The sequence below is a fragment of the Vulpes lagopus genome, chromosome 21, assembly GCF_018345385.1.
Source record: "Vulpes lagopus strain Blue_001 chromosome 21, ASM1834538v1, whole genome shotgun sequence".
Taxonomy (NCBI): domain Eukaryota; kingdom Metazoa; phylum Chordata; class Mammalia; order Carnivora; family Canidae; genus Vulpes; species Vulpes lagopus.
Window position 1 is genome coordinate 5,898,731 of NC_054844.1, and position 24,291 is coordinate 5,923,021.

Genomic DNA, 24,291 nt, shown 5'->3' on the forward strand with positions numbered 1-24,291 from the left:
AGGAAGAAAACAGTTTTTTATATTTAGCCAAAATTTTACTATTTCTAGTGTTCCTCATTCCTTCTTAGAGATTAGAGGTTCCTTCTAGTGACACTTCCCTTTAGTCTGTAAAATTTTCTTTCCTTTTTTTTTTTTATTGAAGTATAGTTGACACACAATGTTACATTAATTTAGGTGTGAAGAATTTTCTTTAGTGTTTGTTGTAGTGGAAGGCATTGATTCAGCTTTCATTTATCCAACAATGTGTTTATTTTTGAAAAGTATTTTTGCCTGATGTATGATAATATGTCAATTAAATACTTCCTCCCACTTCTTTAAATATGTCATTTCATTGTCTTCTAGTCTCCATGTCACTAATATTATTGCCCCTACAATGGCTTTTAATATTCCTTTCACTGGTTTCCAAAAATTGTGTAGTGCCGGTATGTGTATTTAAAAAAAATATACTCTGCTAAAAAGACACTTATATTTGCAGATTTGTAGTTTTCATTAAATTTGACTTTTTTTTTCAATTATTTCTTTTATTTTTTTTTCTGTCTCAATATTTCCCTGCTATCCTTCTGACTATAGTTATAATTAGGCTGTTTGATGTCCCACAATTCACTGAGTCTACTTTAAAAAATCATTTGGTCTCTTTTTACTACACATTGGATAATTTCTATTGATAGATCTTAAAGTTCATGATCTTTTGGTCTGAGGTTGCCAGTCTGCTAACTTTTTATCCAGTAAATCTTTAATTAAAAATTACTACTGTGAATTTCAACTCTAGACTTCCCATTTGGCTCTTTATTAGAGTTTCTAGTTTTTCTTTGAGATTTCTCCATCTCACCAATCATTACTTCCATCTTTTTCTTTAAGTCATTGAAAGTTTAAATAGTAGCCTCTTTAAAGACTTTGTTTTTTAATGACCACATCTGGGGATCTAGTGAATGTCTATCAACTAATTTTCTTTTTTAATGTATTACATCTTACTTCGTCACATGTCCATTAATTTGTGATTGTATCCTTGACATTGTGAATAAATACTTGTAAAGCATCTGGTTTATATTTTCTTTCTTTAAAAAATGTTGTTTTGTTTTGGCTATTAATATACTGGTTACTTATTTTGAAGCTGTTAAGACTTGCTTTTAGACTTTATTAGAGCAGTTTTAGAGTGCTCCTTAACTCTAGGGCATAAGTCCTTACTCCTAAGCAGTGGTCTTCTTGGTGTCTTAGCAGAACACCCAGGATATTCAGTAAGATCTCTCCATCATGACTCAGCCAGAACTCCTGTGTCCCCAAAGACTGTACCTCCAGTATCTGTTTTGCTCTCAACTCTTGCTGTAGACTAGACTTTGTGGAATTTCTTTCTTGCCCACTCAGCTTATCTCGTCTGAAAACCAGAGGGAATACTCAGAAAGCTCCCACTTTCTGTATAGCTCCTTGAATTTTGGTACCCTGCACTGAAATTTTCAGATGTTTTAGTACCTCCCATACTCTATTCTCTGACTCCTCAGCTCAGGGAACTATCATGTGCTGCGTGGAGTTCACATCCAGTGGTGAACTGCAAATTACATACTGTGTCTACCCTAGTTCTGATGGTAATAGCAAAGATACCCTGCTAGATCACTGAAAAAACTCACAACCAGGTGTGGAAAACAAACAAACAAAAAACCCCAAACAAACAAAAAACAAAAAACATGTTTTGATTGTGGTCCCAGTTCTCTTTTTTTGCTACTTTGTTCGGTTATCTATATGGGCCTATTTCCAGGATATTTTTTCCCCTTTGGGCCAACCCTGTTCTTTTATAGGTACTTAGGGATGATGGATTATGCAAAGAGTTCTGTTATTCTGCCATTTTTCAAGTTAAATGTTTATCAATTATATTGACTCTGTCATTGACTCTTCCTAATTCACACTCTTAATTATATACAAATGAATTAGGTTTTATGATGCTAATTCTGCAGTATGATTCTTTCCCCTCTGTTGCTATGGTGGAGGAGATTTGTCTCTTGTCTCTTGTCTCTTGACTATTGATAGGAAAGATCATCTTTAAAGTGAGTTTTACATGAAAGTTTTTCTTTTTGCTCAGCAATCTTGCTTGTATTACTATTACTTTTTGGGTCATACTATTCATATTCCCACTCCTGGCTGAACAGGTGGAGTGAAAAACTATTGTTTTGGAATACTTGTTCTGTATCATGTATATACTTAGCACAATGATAAATGTATAAGCAACCAATCCAGAAAGTGAGGAAATATATGCAAAAGGAAAACTATTTGCAGGTTAACTGTGGTAACCCTTAAAACTATAGCAGAAAGAAGTATGATTAAAACACTGAAAAGGAAAGAATACAATCTGATCCAGAGTGAAAGTTACTCAACCTTCTGATACTCAGTTTCCTTATCTATGAAATGGGGTAATAATCCCTGCATCACAGGTGGTTATAAAGATCAAATGAGATCATTTGTATAAAATGCCTAACACTGGCTGTCCATAGAAGATGCTTAGAAAATATTTATTTCCCTTTCATCCTCCAACACATGTTCACAATCTACAAACTTTTTTAGCCACTATTATCAAACTTAGTCTTTGTCAAATGAATGAAGCTTCCAAAATTACATGAATATTTGTAACTGAGTAAGAGTACAGTTTAATCTTTTGAGAATATATTATCCCCAAATGAGTAGAAACTTTTGTGAGGAAATATGAGAGAAGAGGAGTTTTCCCTCAAAATGTCAGCATTATGATCAATAAGATCAATCAATTATGAAATATTTATTGTCTGGCCAGAGGTTTTATGCTAAGCAAAAGGAAAGATAGACATTGTTAATGACTGAATCACCACTTTTTCCTTAATAGTATTAAGAGAATATAAACATAAAATTGTCCACACTTGAATGTTCCACTGTTGTTTCACTTAATTCCAACGCATTTCTACTTTCAAAAACTTTATTCATTTCCTCTGAGCAAAATTCCTGCCCCTGGTCTCTTCCTAGAGCTTTAGAGCCAAATTTCCATTTTTTCACTGGACATACCTGATCTTGCAGAGGCCTTTCAAATGAAACATATGCCTCGTTTGAATGAAACCCAATTGTTTCTCCTCGTATTTATTCTCCTTCTTTGTAGACTCTTTGCTGTGGGTACCACCAGGCTGATTGCTGAAGTTAGAAACTTCAGGATCTTCCACTACTTCTTTCCCCTCAGCTTCTATTTTCAGATGGCTACTATGTCTAGTGATTGTATTTTAAAATATTATTAATTTATATTTTTTCCATTATGAAGTTTATAAGATCATATTAGATAATAATTTAAAAATAGAGAAAGAAAATTGATTGCCTATACTACTTTAATACAATAGTTCCTATTATATTTATTAATAAATTATTATATTAGTGTATTTCCTTCTCTCCTTTTTCCTTGTACTTCTGTTTGAGTTTCTTGTTTTTGTCTTCTTTCCTTTTTTTTTTTTATCATATGAATATTTTTCTGTACCAAAGACAGTTTAGGTTTAACTTGTATTTTTTCCTACCCCAGAATCAACTATTTCTCTAAGGTACACTGGTTCCTTGTATTGGAGAATCTGGGCTATGGGAATTGGTTTTCTTTCAAACAATGCTGCAATTGTAGTCATACACTGGACCAAGGTGTGGTTCCTATTTTGATTTTAAGCTATGATCATTACTTGGGTTTAGCCATCTCCAGGCACATCTGGCAGAGTGGTAAAGTAGGCAAACAAGAGTCTACTCAGGACTTAGGTGCCTCTTGGAAAAGAACTGATGGTAAGGAAAGGAAATCAAGCAAACAGGTATGGACAAATGCAAAGTCTTCATCATCTGAGGGAAGTAATTCTGACTAGGTATAGTAGGTGATATTTGAATTTGTCTCTGAAGCAAATTCAATTCTTCCCATTGCACCCATACATCAAATTTGTGTCCTAGAGAGAAAAAAATAGTTGTCTGTGGGTAAAAATGGGCAGTCGTTTTCACTACCAACTTCATCAGGCAACAGATAGAAGAAACTGGTTTTGATGCCCCCTGCTCCCAACTGTAGGGAACATGAAAAGTAGGAATAATTTTCCCTCCACTTTGGTACAGGATGTCTCATAGTTTTTGGCACTTGTAAGATATATGTGAATACATTCTCTGAAGTGGTGGGGGCCTAGGTATTCCTCAGAAGGAGCAGGTGGGCTCTAAGAGGCTGCTATGTTTGGTGGAGAGACCACCCACTGGTATGGCTAAGGAGGAAAAGGATAAGATGTTACATGAAGCTGAGGACTTCTGAGCTCCCTCAGGGGACTTTCAGAAAACTTGAGTCTTTGCAGAGGCTTAGAATTTATTCAGAGCACACATAGTAAGGGTCAAATTAATTTGGGCTGTTAGTGGCCCTGTGGCTCCCTCAATGATTTCCCAGCCTGTTCTTGACTTAGCATTCTCTTCTAAGCAGTTTTTCAAGACTTTTTTTTAAACAAAGGTAACAGCAGGCTCTTTGCAAAGGTTATCTCATATAAGCATCACAACTCTGCAAAGGAGAGTGTTATATATATATATCTCCATTTTGAAGATAAGGAAAATGAGGTTGAAGGAGGTGAAATAACTTGTCTGAATTTACCTAGCTAGCGAATACAGAATCACCTTGCTCTAACATCCATACTTTCTACAACAGTCTCTCCTTGCTGCCCATAACATTTTAATATTCTATGGAGTGGAGGTACCATAATTCACTTAGCCATTAATGTGTCAAATCATTTAATTATTCCCCTGTGCTTGGACATTTAGATCAGCTTATTATTATTATTTTTGCTCTTATAAACAAAAACAAGGTGGATAACTCTTAGTATTTTTATCAAGTACCCACCTCTACATTCTGAGCAACCTTAAAGTATTCGTCCCAATTAAAATGATTAGTACTTTCTTATCCCTATAACCTTCCTTATATTTACTCCTTCTGCTAGAGAAACTGAAACCTACATACCTTTCAAGATGCTACATACCCAGGTAGAACTGTCGCTTGCTCTTTTGTGGCCATTGGCTCATTTTGGTGCCTCCTATTGGATCCAAATCACAATGACCCTCATTGTAAATAAGTCCATTTCCCCCATGCATACCCAGGTAGAACTGTCGCTTGCTCTTTTGTGGCCATTGGCTCATTTTGGTGCCTCCTATTGGATCCAAATCACAATGACCCTCATTGTAAATAAGTCCATTTCCCCCATGCATACCCAGGTAGAACTGTCGCTTGCTCTTTTGTGGCCATTGGCTCATTTTGGTGCCTCCTATTGGATCCAAATCACAATGACCCTCATTGTAAATAAGTCCATTTCCCCCATGCATTGGCCCCCGCTGGGGCCAAGATGCAAACTTACTCATATAGGCTTTTGTTAAAAGATAGATGACTAGGTCCTGTAGTAGACCTACAGAATTAGAATCTCTAGGCTTGGGACCTGGACATCTGCTGTTTTTTACCAATGTACACAGGTGATTTTTATGGACTTGAACATTTGAGGATCACTGCCCCAGGGTTCTGAGCAGTGATTTGATGCAGGAGAGGACAGCCAGTATTCCCACAAAGACATTCACATGGCCCTTTTGTTGCAGATGAAGATTGGGGGAAAGAAATATCCTTGATTTCTCCAGCTGAATGAATTTCTGTCCTATTCTAGAAAACAATAAAATGACAAAGATTATGATGCGAATTCTTATTGAATTATTTTATTTCTTTTTAATAGATAATTTATGCAATATAATACAAAATGTAAAATACATAAAAAATTGTACAGGGAAAAGTCATTCTCCTTCCAACCCGTATCCCTCAGGGCTCTAGCCCCCACTATCCCCAGAAGTAATCACTATTCTTCTGTATGTTCTTAACAAAGGGTTTATAATGTCAGAAAGTGATGTATTTCAGTAGTAAGTTTGGTAAGGATCACTCCTTTTTGAAAGAAAACCTTTTCATTTTGAAACAACTATAGACTCACAAATTTGTGAAAATAGTACAGAACACTCTTCTGTACCCTTCATCCAGTTTCCCCCAATGGATGTATTTTATAAACTATAGTGCAATAGTAAAACCAGACTTTGATATTGATAATTTGTATGTATACTTCTATGCCATTTGATCAGATGTATAGATTCATGCAACCACCACTACGATCAAGATATTTTAAAACTAGTCTATCATCACTACACATTACATAACTTATCATAGTCTACTACTGTCGTCACTTTACTAGTTCAACTGAATTGTAAAAATCTTACCTTATTTTAAGTTTCTTTACCCACTTCCATTTATAATATGATTATTTTAAATATCTCTTCCACATACATTGGAAAGCATATCAGACAGTGTAATTTTTGTGTCAACCGTCAAACAGTTTAGGAAACTTGAGAAGAAGGAAGTCTTTTGTATTTACTCATATTTTTATTCTGTTATTCTTTCTCCTAGATGTTCCAAAATTCCTTCTTTCTTTCTCCTTCTCTCTTTCTTTTTCTCTTTCTTTTCCTTCCTTCCTTTCTTTTTTAAGGATTTATTCTTTTAGGAGAGAGTGTGTGAGTGGGGGGAGGTGCAGAGGGAGAGAATCTTCAAGCAGAATCTCTGCAAAGTATGGAGTCTGACTTGGGGCTTGATTTCATGACCCATAGGATCATGATCTGAGCTGAAACCAAGAGTCCAAGGCTCAACCAACTGAGCCACCCAGGCATCCACAAAATTAATTCTTTTGCCATTTCTTCATTTTGAAAATTTCCTGTATGCTTTCTTTTGGAGTAGATATACTAGCCAGATTCTCTTAATTTTTTTTTCTTCTTTTGGTCTGAGAATATGTTGATTTCTCTTTCATTCTTGAGGAATATTTTTGTTGGATAAAGGATTCTGGATTGATCACTCTTTTCTTTACCCACTTGACAAATCTTATGCCACATGGGAATAGAAGTCCAGTTTTACCACTTAACCTCATTGACACCAGGTGGGCAGCCTTGCTTCATTATACTGCTGAGGAAGAAAATTCAGGTTCCCCACTGGGCCTCTGCTGACACTACTAGGACGAGAGAGAGAGTCATTTTGTTACTATTCCCTTACTGGCATTACAAGGGAACAGGGATAAAGTTATGGCTTCTCTACTTGGCTTTCTCTGACACCACTCTAGACGGCGATGGGTGAGAGTGAAAACTGAAGCTCCCCACATGGTCTTTGTTGGTGGGATGGCCATGGCACAGCAGGTTTTTCAGTGCTGGCTGTTGGCTGGAGTAGGATAGTTATTACCTAAACATTTTTTGTCTTGCTAGCTGCCCCTTTCCTCTTCCTCTGGCCAGAGAGAGTAGATTTTTCTTGGAGGTTTTATTGTTTTTTCTTATCGGCACTTACAGTTTAACAACTTCTCCAGCATCCAGAGTAGGATATATTAGATGAAAGAAAACACAGGGAACTCACTGCTGTTGTTCCTCAGCTCGCAGGATCTCCAGTCTGCCCACTTTTTTCCACCTTTCAGAGTCTTCTTATGTATGTTTTATGTATAATGTCCAGAGTTTTTAGCTGCTTTTAGTAGGGAAGAATAGAGATATGTAGATCTACTCCATTTCACGCCAGAAATGGAAATAATCATGCATTTTTAATTTATTTTCTACTCCAATTTGCAGGTGAGAGCATGGAAAAGATTTTGAAGAAAATAATAGAATCCTACCTGATTGCTTTTCATTTTATTCTTTTTCATTTTACCTAATTTTCCAAAATACACACATGTTTACTTTAATCCACATGTCTACTTTGGCTCTTGTCTGCATATACCATGTTCGGGAACCTAAGTAAAGAGTACAACGGGCTGGCAGCGGTGGGAGATGTGATTATGGAGGGATCAACACTAGAATGATAACTTTGAGTTTTTGGCCCTGGGGAAAACTTTGAAGTGTTTAACCTATAATGATAATGATTAGGTGATTTGTCCAAACATATAGTGACTGTGAGGTGTGGAAGCAGAAGAGTTACTGGAAGTTGGGACAAAGTAGAACCATGTTGTATGAAGCTGCACAGATGACAAGAAGAGCATAGGATCAGTGAAGCACGACCATCTCCTGGGGCTTACCCTCAGGGGCTGCTTCCAGATCATCCACCTGCTTCTGAGTAGACCAGCAGGTAACAGTCTTTCCTCAAGTTTGTTGAAGTAGCATTTGCTGCAAATCTACTATGTTCAAGATCCCATAAAGTTAGGTAAAAGGACATCTGAGATATGATTCTTGTTCTCAAAAAGCGTATAGGCAGGCGAGAGCGGGGTTGGGATGACTGGGTGATGGGCACTGAGGAGGGCACTTGACGGAATGAGCACTGGGTGTTAAACTATATGTTGGCAAATTGAACTTCAATAAAAATATATATTTATTTCTTTTCTTTTTAAAAAAATATATATTTATATAAAAAAACATATAGTAAAGAAGCTTCCCATTTTTGGGGATTATTTTTTAAAATTATTTTTCCCTTTCAGAGAGTAATTTCACCAGAGAGAGGGAACATTAAAAACCAAAATAAAATGAAATAAAACAAAGAGAGAAAAGCCTTCCTCGCTACAGCCTGAGGTAGCTCCAAGAGCAAGCATCAACCTGACTTCTAAGACAGTGCAAGGTGTGCCCAGGTGCCCTCCCAGTCATTGGGTGGCCACTCTGGCACACTCCACACACCTGACATTGCTCAAGGAGAAGCCAAGCAGCTTGTGACAGCTTTTCTAGTCAAAGAATATCTGGCTTAGCAGGCAGCAGTCCGCAGAGATAAAGCTCAGCTGATTGTGATCCTTAGCTTACCTGGGCAGTGATACATTCAGGCCCCTAGGACGTGGCAGTATCAGAGGCAGAGTATAATGCCCAGGAGAAGTGTTCTCAAAATCCCCTGCATTGCGCTGGCTCTGGTTATAGCCACCAATGTCTTCCTGGCATTTTATACCAAGAGGACTTCACAGAAGTTGATTTGGGGAGATTTCCAAAAGCAGCTTCATTTGCCTCTGTCTGAATGGAACAGGACAGTGATCGAGAGACTCTCTCACTTGGAGGTGGACTTGCAGAATCTGAGTAAGTTTATAACATTAGGTTTGAGGGTGTGTGTGTGTGTGTTTAGGGCACTTAGAAAAAAAGGGGCATGGAAGAAATAATAAATGAGAGATCACATTCTTATTTCTCAGTTGCTCAATTAAGCACCTGACATTGAATTCTATCCCTCCAAATGGGAGGTAAGTGAGAATTAGTGGGAATCAGAGCAAGTAGTTGAATGGAGGGGAGCAGGATGTGTCTTTGTGAGTGGTGTATGTATGTATGTATACATTTGTACATACACATGATCACAGGTACATGCATGTGGGCAGGGAGATTGAGCCCCAGTATAAAAATCCCTGAGAGGCTCAAGAATAACTAGGTACAGCCTGTCCTTAGGCCTTTGTGTGGCAGGAGATGTTAAACAGAGGTGACAATTTCTGGGACAAAGGCCTCTCATTCATGTTGCTGTGAGCTCCCATCAGGAATCAATGGGGACTTGTTAGAGGACCTAAGATTGAATCCTAATATGGCCACGATAAGCAAATGCTTACCTCTATCAGCTGCAGACTCTGGATCTGTAAATGGAGATGAGAGGTTACCTGCCGGATCTCACACGGTTATAAAATATATGCAGAAATGCAGTAAACTGATGTGTATCACATTTTTACCTCTGTTTTTAAGTTGAGGTATAACTGACATCTAACATTATATTAGTTTCAGGTATACAACACAATAGTTCAATATCCATATATATTGTGAAATGATCACCATAGTAAATCTAGTCAATTTGCATCATCACAGTTACAAACTATAGTCACAATGCTGTACATTGCATCCCATAACTTATTTAATAACCGTAAGTTTGTTTTTCTAAATTTTTAATTTGATGTTTTAAAAGATTTTATTTATATATTTAACAGAGAGAGAGAGAGAGAAAGAGAGAGAGAAAAAGCACAAGCAGGGGAGCCAAAAGGGAGAAGCAGGCTTCCTGCCAAGCAGGGAGTCCAATCTGGGACTCTATCCCAGATCCCAGGACCCTGGTATCATGACCTGAGCTGAAGGCAGATGCTTAATCTATTGAGCCACCTGGCACTCCTGTAACTGGAAGTTTGTGCCTTTTGACACCCTTTACTCATTTCACCCACCCCCATACCTTGCCCCTTACAACCACACAATCACCAATCTGTTCTCTGTACCTATGAGCTCATTCCCCACCATGTCTTTTTTTTTTTTTTAGATTCCACATATATATGAGATCATATAATATTTGTCTTTTTCTGTCTGACTTATTCAATTTAACAGGATTCCCTCAAGGTTTACCAAATTTTAACCTCTTCCCATGAATTCTGGGGTTTAAAAATTTTTTTTTCAGGGGTTTATTTTTTATTCTGGTTCACCATGAAACTCTAATCCTTCTGAATTTTATGTGTCTCAGAATCTGACCCCAGTGAGGGGAAGCAGTTGTATTTCCTCTGGTCCCAAGTGACAGGGATTTAATGTTTGTGCCCCTGAAGGAGAGTATTGAATATGTGAGCAGGAAAGTGACTTCACAGATATGAGCGTGTGTGCACATGAGGATGTTGGAGTCAGGGATAAAATGCCTTTTATAATGAGAACTGCGCATTGCCAGGGTTCAGAGTGAGGCCAAGAGATAGATGGAAGAACAGACAGGAGAAGCAAAAGGAAGAATTTATATGGAGACTGGAGGAAAAATGGAAAAAATGATGAGGGGAGAGAGAAGAAACACAATAGCACCATCTACATCCTCCCTCATTAGATTCATTATATTTTATTGTGGTACAAATTTATGGAAGGCAAGTTTCAAATTTATGGAGGGCTGGTTTAGTGAGTGTTTTATAGAGTGTCTTACTCTTCTATTCCCTGTACCTGGCATGTGGAGATTAACGGATGAATCAATAAACGAATGACTGTGGGAAAGAGAAAACAGAAGACAGGCAGACAAGGATGAAGGGAAGAAGACAAGGCAAGAAAGCAGAGGAAACACAGAGAAGATTGTCAGACCCAGAAGCCCTGACTTTGAGCACACCCCAGTGGATTAACATTAACTATGCAAATATGCTTAAAGCAGCTTCATGAGAGAATGCCTGTGTACCTAACCAGTCACTGTTACTCTGGGGCAGAGCACCCAGACCACATCAGAACTCTCTCATTCAACCCTAGGGCTCATTCTACTGGCTCAGCCTCCTCTGGCCTTATAATAGCAGAGGACCCTGGCTACTCTTTCCTTCAGCTGGGACACAGTGTGCCTTGGGAACCACCCAGAGCCATCAAGTGTACTTCTCCTTCCTTCTTCGCAATGACCAGTTCCTTCTTTTTTTTCCTTTTTTTCTTTTCTTTTCTTTCTTTTTTTTTAAAGATTTTATTTATTTATTCATGATAGACAGAGAGAGAGAGAGGCAGATACACAGGCAGAGGGAGGAGCAAGCTCCATGCAGGGAGTCTGACGTGGGACTCAATTCTGGGACTCCAAGATCACACCCTGGGTGGAAGGCAGGCCCTTAAACCACTGAGCCACCCAGGCTGCCCAGTTCCTTCTTTTCTTGTTATTCTTGGTGCTTCTCCCTTTATTTATGCTAAAATGATATGGTGTTAGGGACTTCCTACCACCTGAAATTAATTTCAGAATGTCTTCTGGACCCTGTTTCCAGATCACGAATGCTCTTCTTTCCTAAAACACTTCCTGAAATTGATAGCCTGTTCAATTACCAATAATCCTGGTTGCTCATTGCCTCCAAGAAGATTGACAAAAATCATAAGTCAATAAAGATGCCTACAAAAATTATGAATACTATCAAGAACTAAAGCAAACACATAATGATAATTTTGGGAGGGGTTGATGACTCTAAACCAATTTTCTGGAGCCTCCCTAAGGGTACTTTAAAGTCCCGCTACAGAGATAACATTGGGTGTGCCCCATTTGTGTTCTGGAAATTTTCAGTATAAGTCATGAGGATGGTCTAGTGACAATGTATTCATCCTGCTGGACTCTGCACTTACATCCAGGTAGGTCCAAACAATTTCCCATTGACAACATCGATGAAAGAGAAAAATCAGATATTCCCCAAGAGTAACCTTGGGGAATTCAAAGGTACAGAGAACCCAAGACCACCCTATGACGCTCATATACTTAGTACAAAAGAGTTTGAATAAAAATACTATTCAATTTGGAAAAGTATAAAAATTCTGCTCTCATTTTTATTTTCCACTAAAGCATATACACTTGGTACCCACATGAGCATTTATAAGAGATGAACCAAGTTTGCTTTGCCCATCCCCTTTTTGCCTTAAGCTCTTTCCTGGTTATTTCTCCTTCCCTTTGGTCCAGTTTTGTGTTTTTTTTTTTTTTTTTTTTTTAAGATTTACTTATGAGAGAGAGAGAGAGAGAGAGAGAGAGAGAGGGGCAGAGACACAGGCAGAGGGAGAAGCAGGCTCCATGCAGAGTGCCGGATGCAGGACTCAGATCCCGGTCCCCAGGATCACGCCCTGGACTGAAGGCGGAGCTAAACTGCTGAGCCACCCGGACTGCCCCCTTTGGTCCAGTTTTATGCCACCTTCTAAAGACTTCCTCTAAATTGCAGGGACTTTCCTGCTTCCTTTTCGTGGCTGTATATTTAGCTGAAATTCAGCCCCTGTTCTGCTCACCAAGCCATGTGCTGTGGCATGGGGTTGCACTCACTCAGAGGAAATTCACACAATAGGACTATCCCCTCATCAAGCAGACTGAAATCATACACAAACTTTCTTCTAACTTGCAGGAAAGTACTAGATGGGCTAGAATCTAGGATTCTAGGATTCTTCACTAGAAGGTGATTGTATCGGTCTGGTTTGAATTTAGTGTGGGTTTAGTGGGGAACTGGTGGAAACTAAGTAGGTCCTTATGGTGGAGTGCCTTGATTATCATTTTGGGGTTTAGTGCTGAGGAGTGTCATAATCCATGTTGGGCTTGGGAAATATTAATCTGCTCTAGGTTTGGTCTGATTCAGGAGAGTCAGAAGTCTGTTACAGTAGCCCTCATTATGAAAACCTGGCTGCCCTCTTTCCTCTATTAACATTTCTCTGGTTGACCTCCCTGACAAGTTTTCTCACTCATTACAGACTTTGTAATGGCTTCTGATTCAGTCTTTGTTTCTGCCTCTAAACCTGCTATCCCCCCTGGGAGATACAGTGTCATCATTCAATACCTTGCCCTTCCCACCTGTGAAGTTTTTTTACCTACATCCTCACAATTCTATATTGCATTCTGGCCTTTGGCTTCTCTCAGAATTGTTCATCTCAGAAATGACAAACTCATACTGTCCATTCCTGATTGAAACCTCATGATTGCAGCGCATCCATCCAATTTTTCTCCATAACCATTTTCTCTCTAGTACCATTTCTCCAACTCTGCTCTTTGCACTATTTACAACTCCATTGCACACTTGTTCCATTGTGCCCTCCTAAGAACCCCTAACAATCTGCAAAATCAATTGTCCACTTTCTCTGTACCTTTGCCCAAATGCTTGATACTGCTAAAAGATTTCTCATAACTGAGCCACTACAAATTCATGGTCACTTGCCCTAGCTGGCCCTCTCTGGCACCATGGCGCCTCTGTGTCTCACAAATCAGGTCTTACTTCCATTTCTTATGATAACAATTTAAAAAGTTTCTCATTTTTCCGAATCCCCTTTCTCACTTCTCCCCGCTCCTCCCCTAGAAAAGGAAGTAGAGAAAATAGAATGATAGCCAGATTTTATTGTGTGCCAGGCTCTGTCCTTAGCACTTGATATGTATTAATCCACTTAGTTATCAGAGAAATCCTGTAAGGTACTTGATAAATCTAATACACCAAGAAGAGAAATCCCCTGGCCAAGATCACACAGGTAGGAAGGGGTAGGGCTGCCTGGCTCAGGAGCCTGGACTTTTAACATCTATGTGGTAAATTGTTGGGTAGGATCAGCCTGTCTTGTTTGCCACTCTCCTTAACTAGACAGAGGAGATGCTCAATAAGTCTTTGGTGAATTGATAGTCTAGATGAGCCAATAGGGAATTGGACAGGAGTGGAATGAAAAGAAAAGGATGAATCTTACCGTGAGGAGGCATACTCTACACACACAGGCAACTGAATGGAGATGAGGAAATAGTCAAAAGGAGACCTGAGTTTTGGGAATTGGGTAGGTGGGAGCACAATGGTTGGTAATATTTGTAGAAATAGAGAAGTAGTCTCAGGAGATTTGGGGGAAAGGTGATGAGTTCAGTTGTTAAGGAACCTAGAGAACTTGGGAAACAGTAAAATGAAAATGATAGACATCTCCAATAGATATTTGAGATGAAAGTGATGATGATGATGATGACCAACATTGACTGAGTGTTAAGTGACAGGTACAGTTTTAACAGCTTTATGTGCACAAACTCATTTAATTATCAAAATCTATGCAGTAAGTGCAGCTGTGATTATCTCCATTCTACAGTTGCAGAAACAGAGAGGTTAAGATGCTCTCCTTAGGCCATGCAATTGCTTGGTGGCAGAGGTGACCTTCCAATTCAGGCAGTCTGACTCTAGTACTACAGATTGTGTGTCAGGGATGATAGTGGCCTTGAGGTAAAAGACAAAGCCTTGGGGATAGACGGGATCACCAAAGACAAGAGGGGATAGAGGATGATGAGCAGGGTAATATTTGGGAAACAGGCGGGATGAGCTTGTTGGATCCCATTTGTAATTCCATGATGCAGAGAGTATTCATTGAGAGAAAAATGGTGGTAGCAGAGCCAGCTGGCTCTTTGTGAGATACAAGATTCTCCTGCTTCCTTTGGGCGGGGTGATGGTAAATCTTGATTTGCCTAAAAAGGTCCTGCTTTACACCTGTTCTCCTGGTGATACTTGTTGCATAGCTATTAATAGCACTCTGAAAAGTATCCAAATTAGATGGGTTAATTATATCTTCATCATTAATTTAGGGGCATTGGGTCTTTGAGTGGACTGGCAGGTAGAAGCGCTTACATTAAATAGTCTACTTTTTTTTCTTTCTCTGTGGAGTCCATAGAATTGAGCTTGAGGTACAGACTGTGACTCCCCAAATCTTACAGGATTGTTGTAAAGGTGACATAAATAATGAATAGAAAAGTACTTTGATGTTATGGACCCTACAAGCCCTCATCTGTATAAAAGTGTCCTCTGCCTGTGTCTGTCACTGTTCTTCTTCTTCTTTTTTTTTTTTTTTGTCTTCTTTTTTTTTAACGGTGTCTCTTAAATTAACGTCACCATTAGATTTATCTGGAGCAATTGTTAAAAATTCATATTGCCAGGCTCCACCCCAGACCTACTGAATCAGAATCTCTGGGGGAGATCTGGGATTTTGTATTTTTAACTAACTTTTGAAGACATTCTTATGATTAAGCAGGTTGGAAAATGTGATAAGGATAAGGACATTTCCAGTTTAAAAATTCTTGGCAGATCTAATACATAAGTGAAGGGAATGGTGGATAATGGTAGAGGTTGGAATAGATCTCAATTTGTTAGCCACTGATATTGTAGTATGATGTTTCACAAATTTCATTGTACAAAAGAATTATTCCTTGATTTTGTTAAAAATGTAGATTCTGTAATTTCTCTTTTCCCTATCTCTACCTGGCTCTATGATTCTGATTTAGTTGATTTGGAGTTAAGTCTGAATGCCTACATTCAATTTTTTTTAAAATTTAAATTCAATTTGCCAATATACAGTATAATACCCAATGCTCATCTCATCATGTGCCCTTCTTAATGCCTGTCACCCATCCACCTCCCCTTCTGCATTTTAAAATGATCATTGCAGACAATTCTGATGTAAGTGTTTCTTGGGCTTATTCTGAAAAAATGTTAGCTCATCATCAATCTGTTTCTCAGGACACGGCTCCTAGAGAAGACTTAAAGGTGTGGGACTCAGGATAGATAAACTCTGTTAAAGGTTTAGGATAGGTGTTTTCTAGTGCACACCTGGCCAGGACAGCCTTGCATAGCTCTGACAAATTCCCTTGATATACTTCATCCCCTGGGACAAGAGATTGCATATTTCAGAATTTGGAGAGTAAAACATTTTAAGAAAATTTGTACTAACTAGGGGTGGTGGAAGGGGAAGAGGGCGGGGGGTGGTGGTGAATGGGTGATGGGCATTGAGGGGGGCACTTGACAGGATGAGCACTGGGTGTTATTCTGTATGTTGGTAAATTGAACAGCAATACAAAATAAATTTATTATGAAAAAAAAGAAAATTTGTATGGAAGACAATGCCCAGGATTACCTGAAATATTCTCTTACCTGCCTTTCATTTGCAGAAGAAAGTATGAAATTGGCTATGAAGCAAGAAGAAAATGTGGACAACACAGTGGAGAAAGTGAAATATGAAAAACATCCTGTTCAAAAGACACTGAAAGTCAAAGCAAGTGAGACCAAGGAGCACAAACCCAAAGAGATACTGTTTCCAGATTCACAGCTTTTCAGGCAGTGGGGTAAGGATCTTTCAGAGGCCCAGCAGAAAAAGGCTGAGGATCTTTTCCAGGAGTTTGGCTACAATGTTTACCTCAGTAACCAGTTACCACTCAATCGCACCATCCCAGACACGCGAGATTCCAGGTAGGATGGACCATGTTTGGGTTGCCAAGGGACTTAGGTTTAATTGGAGGATGAGCTTTGGAAGAAGTGAAAGTCAAGGGTTGAAAGAGGGTTGAGGAGTGGAAAATCGATGGGGAAGAAGTTTGGAGTATTAGAAAGTTCTGGCAGGCTGTTTGAGCAGAGTTCTTGTTTTTAATCCTCTTTGTAATGGCAGTATAGAGAGGACAACTGACTGGTCCAAATGTTTACAGCCCCTTGGAGATGGGCTGAGATCTTGGGGAAACAGATCCTTGAGGATTCTGATGATGAGTCTAACTCATAATTGTACAGATGAGGGGACTGAGGAAAGACTTGCGCAAGTCACATTGAACGTATTAATAGCTCTACTTCCTCCCCTGGTGTTTTCCTCAAATTCTGTGTGTGAATTCCTCTTTGTTATTAACTCTAATTTAAAGAGCCTTTTCTCTCTTTCTCCATCAGTTTCTTCTTCCCATTGCTTATTCTCTCTTTGCTTTTCCCACCGTCCTTCAGAAGTTTTAAAAATAACAGTTTTGTTGAAATATAATTCATACACAATTCCTTAAAGTGTGCAATGTAATGGTTTTTAGTATATTTACAGAGTGGTACACCATCACCATAATCAATTTTAAAAGATTTTCATCACTTTGAAAAAAATCCTCTACCCATTAACAACCCCTCCCAGTTTACCCGTAATTGCTCATCCCTAGGCAACCAAATCTACTTTCTGTCCTTATGGATTTTTACCTATTCTCTACATTTCATATAAATGGAATAATATTTATGTATGAGTCTTTCATGACTGGCTTTTTTCACTTGGAATAATGTTTTCGAGTTACATTCATGTTATAGTATGTATCAATACTTCACTCCTATTACTGTCAAATAATATTCCTTTGTACAAGTACACATTTTGTTTATCTCTTCACCAGTTAGTGGACATTTGGATTATTTCTACTTTTTGACTATTAGGAATAATACTGCTATGAACATTCATGCATAAGTTTTTGTGTGGACATATGTCTTCAGTTTTCTTGGTTTAACTCTAGAAGTATAATTTCTGGGTTATGTGATAACTCTATATTTAACATCTAAAGAACTGCCAGACTGTTTTCCAAAGTGACTGCATCATTGTACATTCTCTCAAGCAGTAGATAGAGTCCTGTTTTTTCTACATCCTCACCAACATTTGTTATTATTTGTCTTTTGATCATAGACCTTCTAGTGATGTGAGGCAGTATATCATTGTGGTCTTCATTTGAATTTTCTTAAATTTTTTTTTAATTTTTTTTATTTATGATAGTCACACAGAGAGAGAGAGAGAGACTGGCAGAGACACAGGCAGAGGGAGAAGCAGGCTCCATGCACCGGGAGCCCGACGTGGGATTCGATCCTGGGTCTCCAGGATCGCGCCCTGGGCCAAAGGCAGGCGCCAAACCGCTGCGCCACCCAGGGATCCCTCATTTGAATTTTCTTGATGTTTAATGATGCTGAACATTTTTTCATGTGCATAATTACTATTTGCACATCCTCTTTGAAGAAATGTCCATTCAGACACTTTCTCCTTTTATTTTATTTTTTTTTAAATTTTTTTTTTAAATTTTTATTTATTTATGATAGTCACAGAGAGAGAGAGAGGCAGAGACATAGGCAGAGGGAGAAGCAGGCTCCATGCACCGGGAGCCTGATGTGGGATTCGATCCCGGGTCTCCAGGATCGCGCCCTGGGCCAAAGACAAGCGCCAAACCGCTACGCCACCCAGGGATCCCACTTTCTCTTTTTAAAAATTAGTTTATATTTTTCTTACTGAGCTACAAGGGCTCTTAATATATTCTAGATACAAATTCCAATCAGACATGTGATTTGTAAATGTTTTCTCCCTTGTGAATTGTCTTTTCACTTTCTTCATGGTTTTCTTAGTTACACAAAGGTTATTAATTTGATTATGTCTGATTTATCTAATTTTTTCTTTGGTTGTGCATTGGTTGTCATATCTAAGAGACTAATGCCTTATGCAAAGTCATGGAAATTAATGCCTTTTATTCCTCAGAGTTTTATAGTGTTAATCTTATATTTAGGTCTTTGATCCATTTAAAAATAATTTTTGGACATGGTGTGATATAGGATCCCATTTTTTTTTTTTTTTTTTGTATGTGACTATCCAACTGTCCTAGCACCCTTTGTTGAAGAGACTGCTTTTTCCACATTAGATTATCTTGGCACCGTTATCAAAATCAATTGGTCATAAATGTAAGAATTTATTTCTAGATATCAATCCTATTTCATTGATTTATGGCTCTATTCCTTATGCTGGTAATTTACTGACTTGACAACTGTAGCTTTTGTAGTAAGTTTTTAAATCAAGAAGTATGAGTCTTCTGATTTTCTTCTTGTTCAAGATTGTTTTAGCTATTCTGGGACTTTGAATTTCCATATGAATTTTAGGATTAACCAGTCAATTTCTGCAAACAAACTAGCAGGATTTTGAAAGGGACTGGATTGAATCTGTAGATCAGTCATATTAGCAGTTAAGTCTTTCAATCCATGAACATAGAAAGTATTTGCATTTAATTTGGTTTTCTTCAATTTCTTTCAACATTGTTTTGGGTTTGGGGATCCCTGGGTGGCTCAGCAGTTTAGTGCCTGCCTTCAGCCTAGGGCATGATCCAGGAGTCCCAGGATTGAGTCCCACATTGGACTCCCTGTTTGGAGCCTGCTTCTCCTTCTGCCTGTGTCTCTACCTCTCTCTCTCTCTCTCTGTGTGTGTGTGTGTGTGTCATGAATAAATAAATAAAATTGTAAAAAAAAAATCCCAAAACACTGAGCGGGGGGACTTGACAGGATGAGCACTGGGTGTTATACTATATGTTGGCAAATTGAACTCCAATAAAAAAAATACAAAAAAAAAATATGGAAGACTGTTGAAAGCAAAAAAATAAAAAAATAAAGCAAAACAAAACCCACAAAGTTTTGGGTTTGAGAATATAAGTTAAAAGTAGAATTACCCTATGACCTAGTAATTGCAGTATTAGGTATTTATCCAAAAGTTACAAAATAATGATCCAAAGGGCCCCATGCACCCCAATATTTATAGCAGCACTATCCACAATAGATTTCTATTTATTCTTGAGTCACTTTTGATTATTTGTGTATTTTTGAGAATTTGTCCATCTCCTCTAAATTTTCTAATTTGTGGGAAGATTGTTTATAGTATTCCCTTACAATCTTTTTGTATTTCTGAATACAAATAGGGATGTCATACTTCAATTCTTGATTTTAGTAATTTGAATATTGTTTATCATTTTCTTGGTCAGTTGAGCTAAACATTTGTAAATTTTGTTGATGTATTCAGAGAATGAAATTTTCACCAACTGTGTACAGTTACATCTATTCTCTATTTGATGTATTTCTACTCTCAACTTTATTTTTTCCTTCCTTCTCCTTGCTTGGGATTTAGTTTGTGCTTTCTATTTTCTTAAAGTGGAAAGCTAGATTATTGGATTTGAGATCTTTCCTTTTTAAAAACCATACTTATTGACAGCTTATGAATTTCTTTCCTAGCTCTCCTTTAGCTTTACCATAACTATTGGTATATTGTACTTTGTTTTTTCTGTCATCTCAATGTATTTTCTAATTTCTCTTATAATTTTTTTTGGCCCAATAGCTACTTAGGAATGTATTGTTTAATTTCCACATATTTGTGAATTTTCCTTTTTTTCTGTTTTTATCTCTAATGTCACTCCATTGTGATCAGAGATTTATAGTTTGTATTAATTTAATCTTTAAAAATATATTAAGGCTTATTTTGTATGCTAGCAAATGGTTTCTTCTGGAGAATGTTGTATGTGTAGTTGAAAGTCTTAGACTGTTTTGGGTAGAATGTTCTCTCAATGTCTATCAGACCTAGTTGGTTTGTAGTGTCATTTAATTTTCTGCCTAATCCTTCCTTGTTTATTTTCTGCCTCATTGTATCTATTATTGAAAGTGGGATATTGGCATCTCTAGGGATTATTGTTCAATTGCTTATTACTTCCTTCAATTCTGTCAGTTTTTATTTCATGTGCTTTGGGACTCTGTTGCTATATGTATATTTTTACAATTGTCTTATCTTCTTGATGAATTGATCTTCTTATTGTTATAAATCTCTGCTTTATCACTACTAAGATTTTTATTTTAACATCTATTTTGTCTGATATCATTATAACCACTCTAACTTTCATATGGTTGCTATTTGCATACCATATCTTTTACTTTCAATCTATTTTTGTCTTTTTATCTAAAATGTATTTCCTGAAGATATAGTTGGATTTAAAAAATACAATCTGGCATTCATACCTTTTGACTGGATGGTTTAATTCATTTAAATTTAATATTTTTATTGAAATAGTTGGATTTATGTCTGCCAATCTATCTTTGCTTTCTAATGTCTCATATCTTTTTCCTTTAATCCTTTATTGCTTGTTTCTTGTGTTAAGTGAATATTTTCCAATGTAATAATACTATCATTTTAATTGTTTTCAGTATATTTTATAGTTATTTTCTTAATGACTGTTCTAGGGCATATTGTGTACATCTTAACTTATCAGAATCTACTTAGACTTATTCCAATGAGATATAGGAAAGTTAGTCATATATAGCTTTATTCCATCTTCCTCCTTTCTTGCTATTATTGTTACACACATTACAGATAAGTATGGTACAAAGTCAAAAATATACTGTTATTATCACTTTATATAATTTTATGTCTATTAAAATGAGAAAAAGGAGAGGAAGTATGAATTTATGAAGTTTGTTATATTTATCTTCTTAGTTGCCATGTCTGATTCTCTACGCTTGTTCCTGTGGATTCAATTTACCATCTGGTGTCATTCTCTTACTTCAGTGCAGCTTTGCTCCCATCCACCTCTTTTGTGTTGTTATTGTCAAGTATATTAAGTTACTATATCTTATAGGCCCAGCAGTTAGATGCATTTTTAAAAAATATAATTACTTTAAAATCAGTTAAGAGAATAAATAGACATTTATACTGTCTTTTATAACTATGCAATTACCTTTTCTGATGCTCTTTGTCCGCGCGCGCACGCACACGTGTGTGTGTGTGTGTGTGTGTGTGTGTATGTGTGTGCTGAGTTACTACTGTCTGGGATTGCTTGTTTTCAGGCTCAGGAACTTAGTATTTCTTGCAAGATGGGTTTGCTACCAATGAATTCTCTTAGTGCTTGTCTATTTCCCAATGTCTTAATTTCACTTTCTTTCTTTCTTTCTTTCTTTTTTTTAGATTTTACTTATTTGAGAGAGATGGTGTATGAGAGAGAGAGAGAGAGAGAGAGAGCACAAGCGAGGGGAAAGGGAGAGGGAGAAGCAGACTTCCCTCTGAGCTGGAACCCCAAATTGAGGTTCATGACCTGAGTTGAAGGGAGACGCTTAACAATAAGCCACCCAGGTGCTCCTCTATTTGACTTTTGTATTTGAAAAATATAAAAAATGCTTGGTTAATTTTTTTTTCTTTCTGCACTTTGAATGCATCATCCCATTGACTTCTGGCTCTATTGTTTCTGATGAGATGGAAACTGTTAATATCACTGGGGTTTCTTTGTATGGGGTGAGTTATTTTTCTTTGACTTCTTTCAAGATTTTCTTTTTATCTTTGGATTTCAGCATTTTGACTATGATGTGTCTGAGTGTGTATCTCTGCATTTATCCTATTTGAAGTTCATTGAGCTTCTTAGATGTGCCTAGAAGTATTTGAGTATGAATATTTATTTTAGGCATTATGAAATATATCAAAATTGTAGCCTCTATGTGTTAAGGTCTTATAGCTGAATTCATCCAATACTAAATGAACATGGGATTGTGATCAGGACTTTTTTCCACAAATTTTTATTCCATTTATACTTTTAACCACCAAAGCAAAAGAATCATCATTGAGGATCTGACCCATAATCCATGTAGTAATGGCAGTGGCCTAATGTATGATTTGACTGATGAATTGGTACTTTTCATCACATTACTCTAAGATGTTTCCTCAGCATCCCCTAGTTCTCTGAATCAGAAGGTAATTGGCATAGCCATAGAAGGAGGTGTGAGAAACACCTTTTCCTTGAGACTCACTCATCTCAACATGTAGATCACTCCTAAAGCATTTCGAGAGAAGCCTTTTTCCTAGCTAGCTTATACAAGTATGGTAACAAAATTTCATCTTTCATGTCAACTCTAATTGATTGGTAGTGACTGCCTGGAGTATTTTGGTGGGAAGAAGACTTTTGAGTTCATATAATCAAAGGCATGAACGATCTGTTAGTGATGCCTGCCATTATAAGAGGGGAGAATGGTGCCATGTGTGTCAGTATTTGCTACTTGTGAGTTAGGACACAAGTAGGATCTAATACATTTTCTCCTAGGTTGGTTGCATAATTTAGATCTTTAGGTATGAAGATAATATGCTGGGACCAGTTGGTAACTGAAGCTGTTTTGTATTTATTAACTGTGGAGCACCCAGATTTAATTCCATAAGGATTAGCTCATGAAACTGCTTGTCAGAAAGTATTACTGTGGATATAAAATATTAATGAATCAAGAATCTACATATACTTGAAAAACATCTGAATCATATCTGATACTTATAAGCCAAATGAGTACTCTTTCTCTCTATGGTTCATAAAAAATCCTTGTGGCTCAGTCATATGGATTTCAGAGCTAAAGCATTCTGGAAATCATAGGGTTTAAAACTATAGGAAGACCACTCCACTGACTTTCTTTGAGAAAAATGATTTAGTGAATTGGACGTATTTTTACATAGAATTATAGAATAATATAAGAAAAGACCTTCTATGCCAGTCAGTCCAGCTTCCTGCTAAGTGAGATGCCAAAATAATTGTAATCACTGTTTCCCCACCTTTCTGGATAGCTATCTGAGACCAGAAAGATGCCAGCCCTCCTGTTGTCATGTCCTCTCTTTACTTTTCAGAGACCAGAGAAAGGCTACTCAGAAGAGTATTGTGTGAAAATAGAGAATCAGTCAATTACTTTATTGAGTTTAAGTAGGTGTTAAATACCAACAAATGATTAAACACATGAAAAGGCATAGCTTAAATAGTTAATCTCTAATAGGGAGTTTACCAAAATTCTGTGGCCAGGACCAGCTACAAAATATGCAGGGCCCAGGGCAAAATGAAAATATGGGGCCTTTTGTTCAAAAACTATTAAGAATTTCCAGATAGTGTTAGGAAAATAGTAAGTCAAGTTAACTCACTAAGTGTGGGGACCTATGTGATTGCATAGGTTGCACATCCAGGAAGCTGGCCTTGCTGCTGGCATAACTTGCCTTAGGGAATCCCAATGTAAGAATATATTTTGCAGTTGCTTATAGTCTGTTTCCATGTGTACATATCAGTTTATTTGTTATACATAATGGTAGTTTCACATAAGGTTTTGCTATACATAAAGTTTATCTTCTTACCTCTAACACCTAGAAGCTACCTCATGTCTTTCTCCATTGTGCCCTCCTGTTGTTAGGAGGAAAGGGAGGAGGACTATGGTTCTATATTGGAAGGATTTGCCAAGGATCACTTCCTGTAGCTGTCATCCAACTAATAAATATTTTTTCAGGATCTTCTGCTGCACTGCCCAGTATAGTAGCCATTAGTCATATGTGGCTATTTAAATTAAATATTAAAAATTTAGGGTTTTTTTC

At 37.4% G+C, this 24,291-nt stretch overlaps 1 protein-coding gene across 1 annotated transcript in view; it reads left to right on the top strand.

Moving 5' to 3' along the window:
• Positions 1 to 24,291, top strand: part of GALNT8 (polypeptide N-acetylgalactosaminyltransferase 8) — a 68,449-nt gene that overhangs the window by 10,805 nt on the left and 33,353 nt on the right. The window contains exons 2-3 of the mRNA XM_041736396.1: positions 8,878 to 9,030; positions 16,304 to 16,601. Coding sequence (XP_041592330.1) covers positions 8,878 to 9,030; positions 16,304 to 16,601 — 451 coding nt within the window. The remainder of the gene's footprint in view (positions 1 to 8,877; positions 9,031 to 16,303; positions 16,602 to 24,291) is intronic.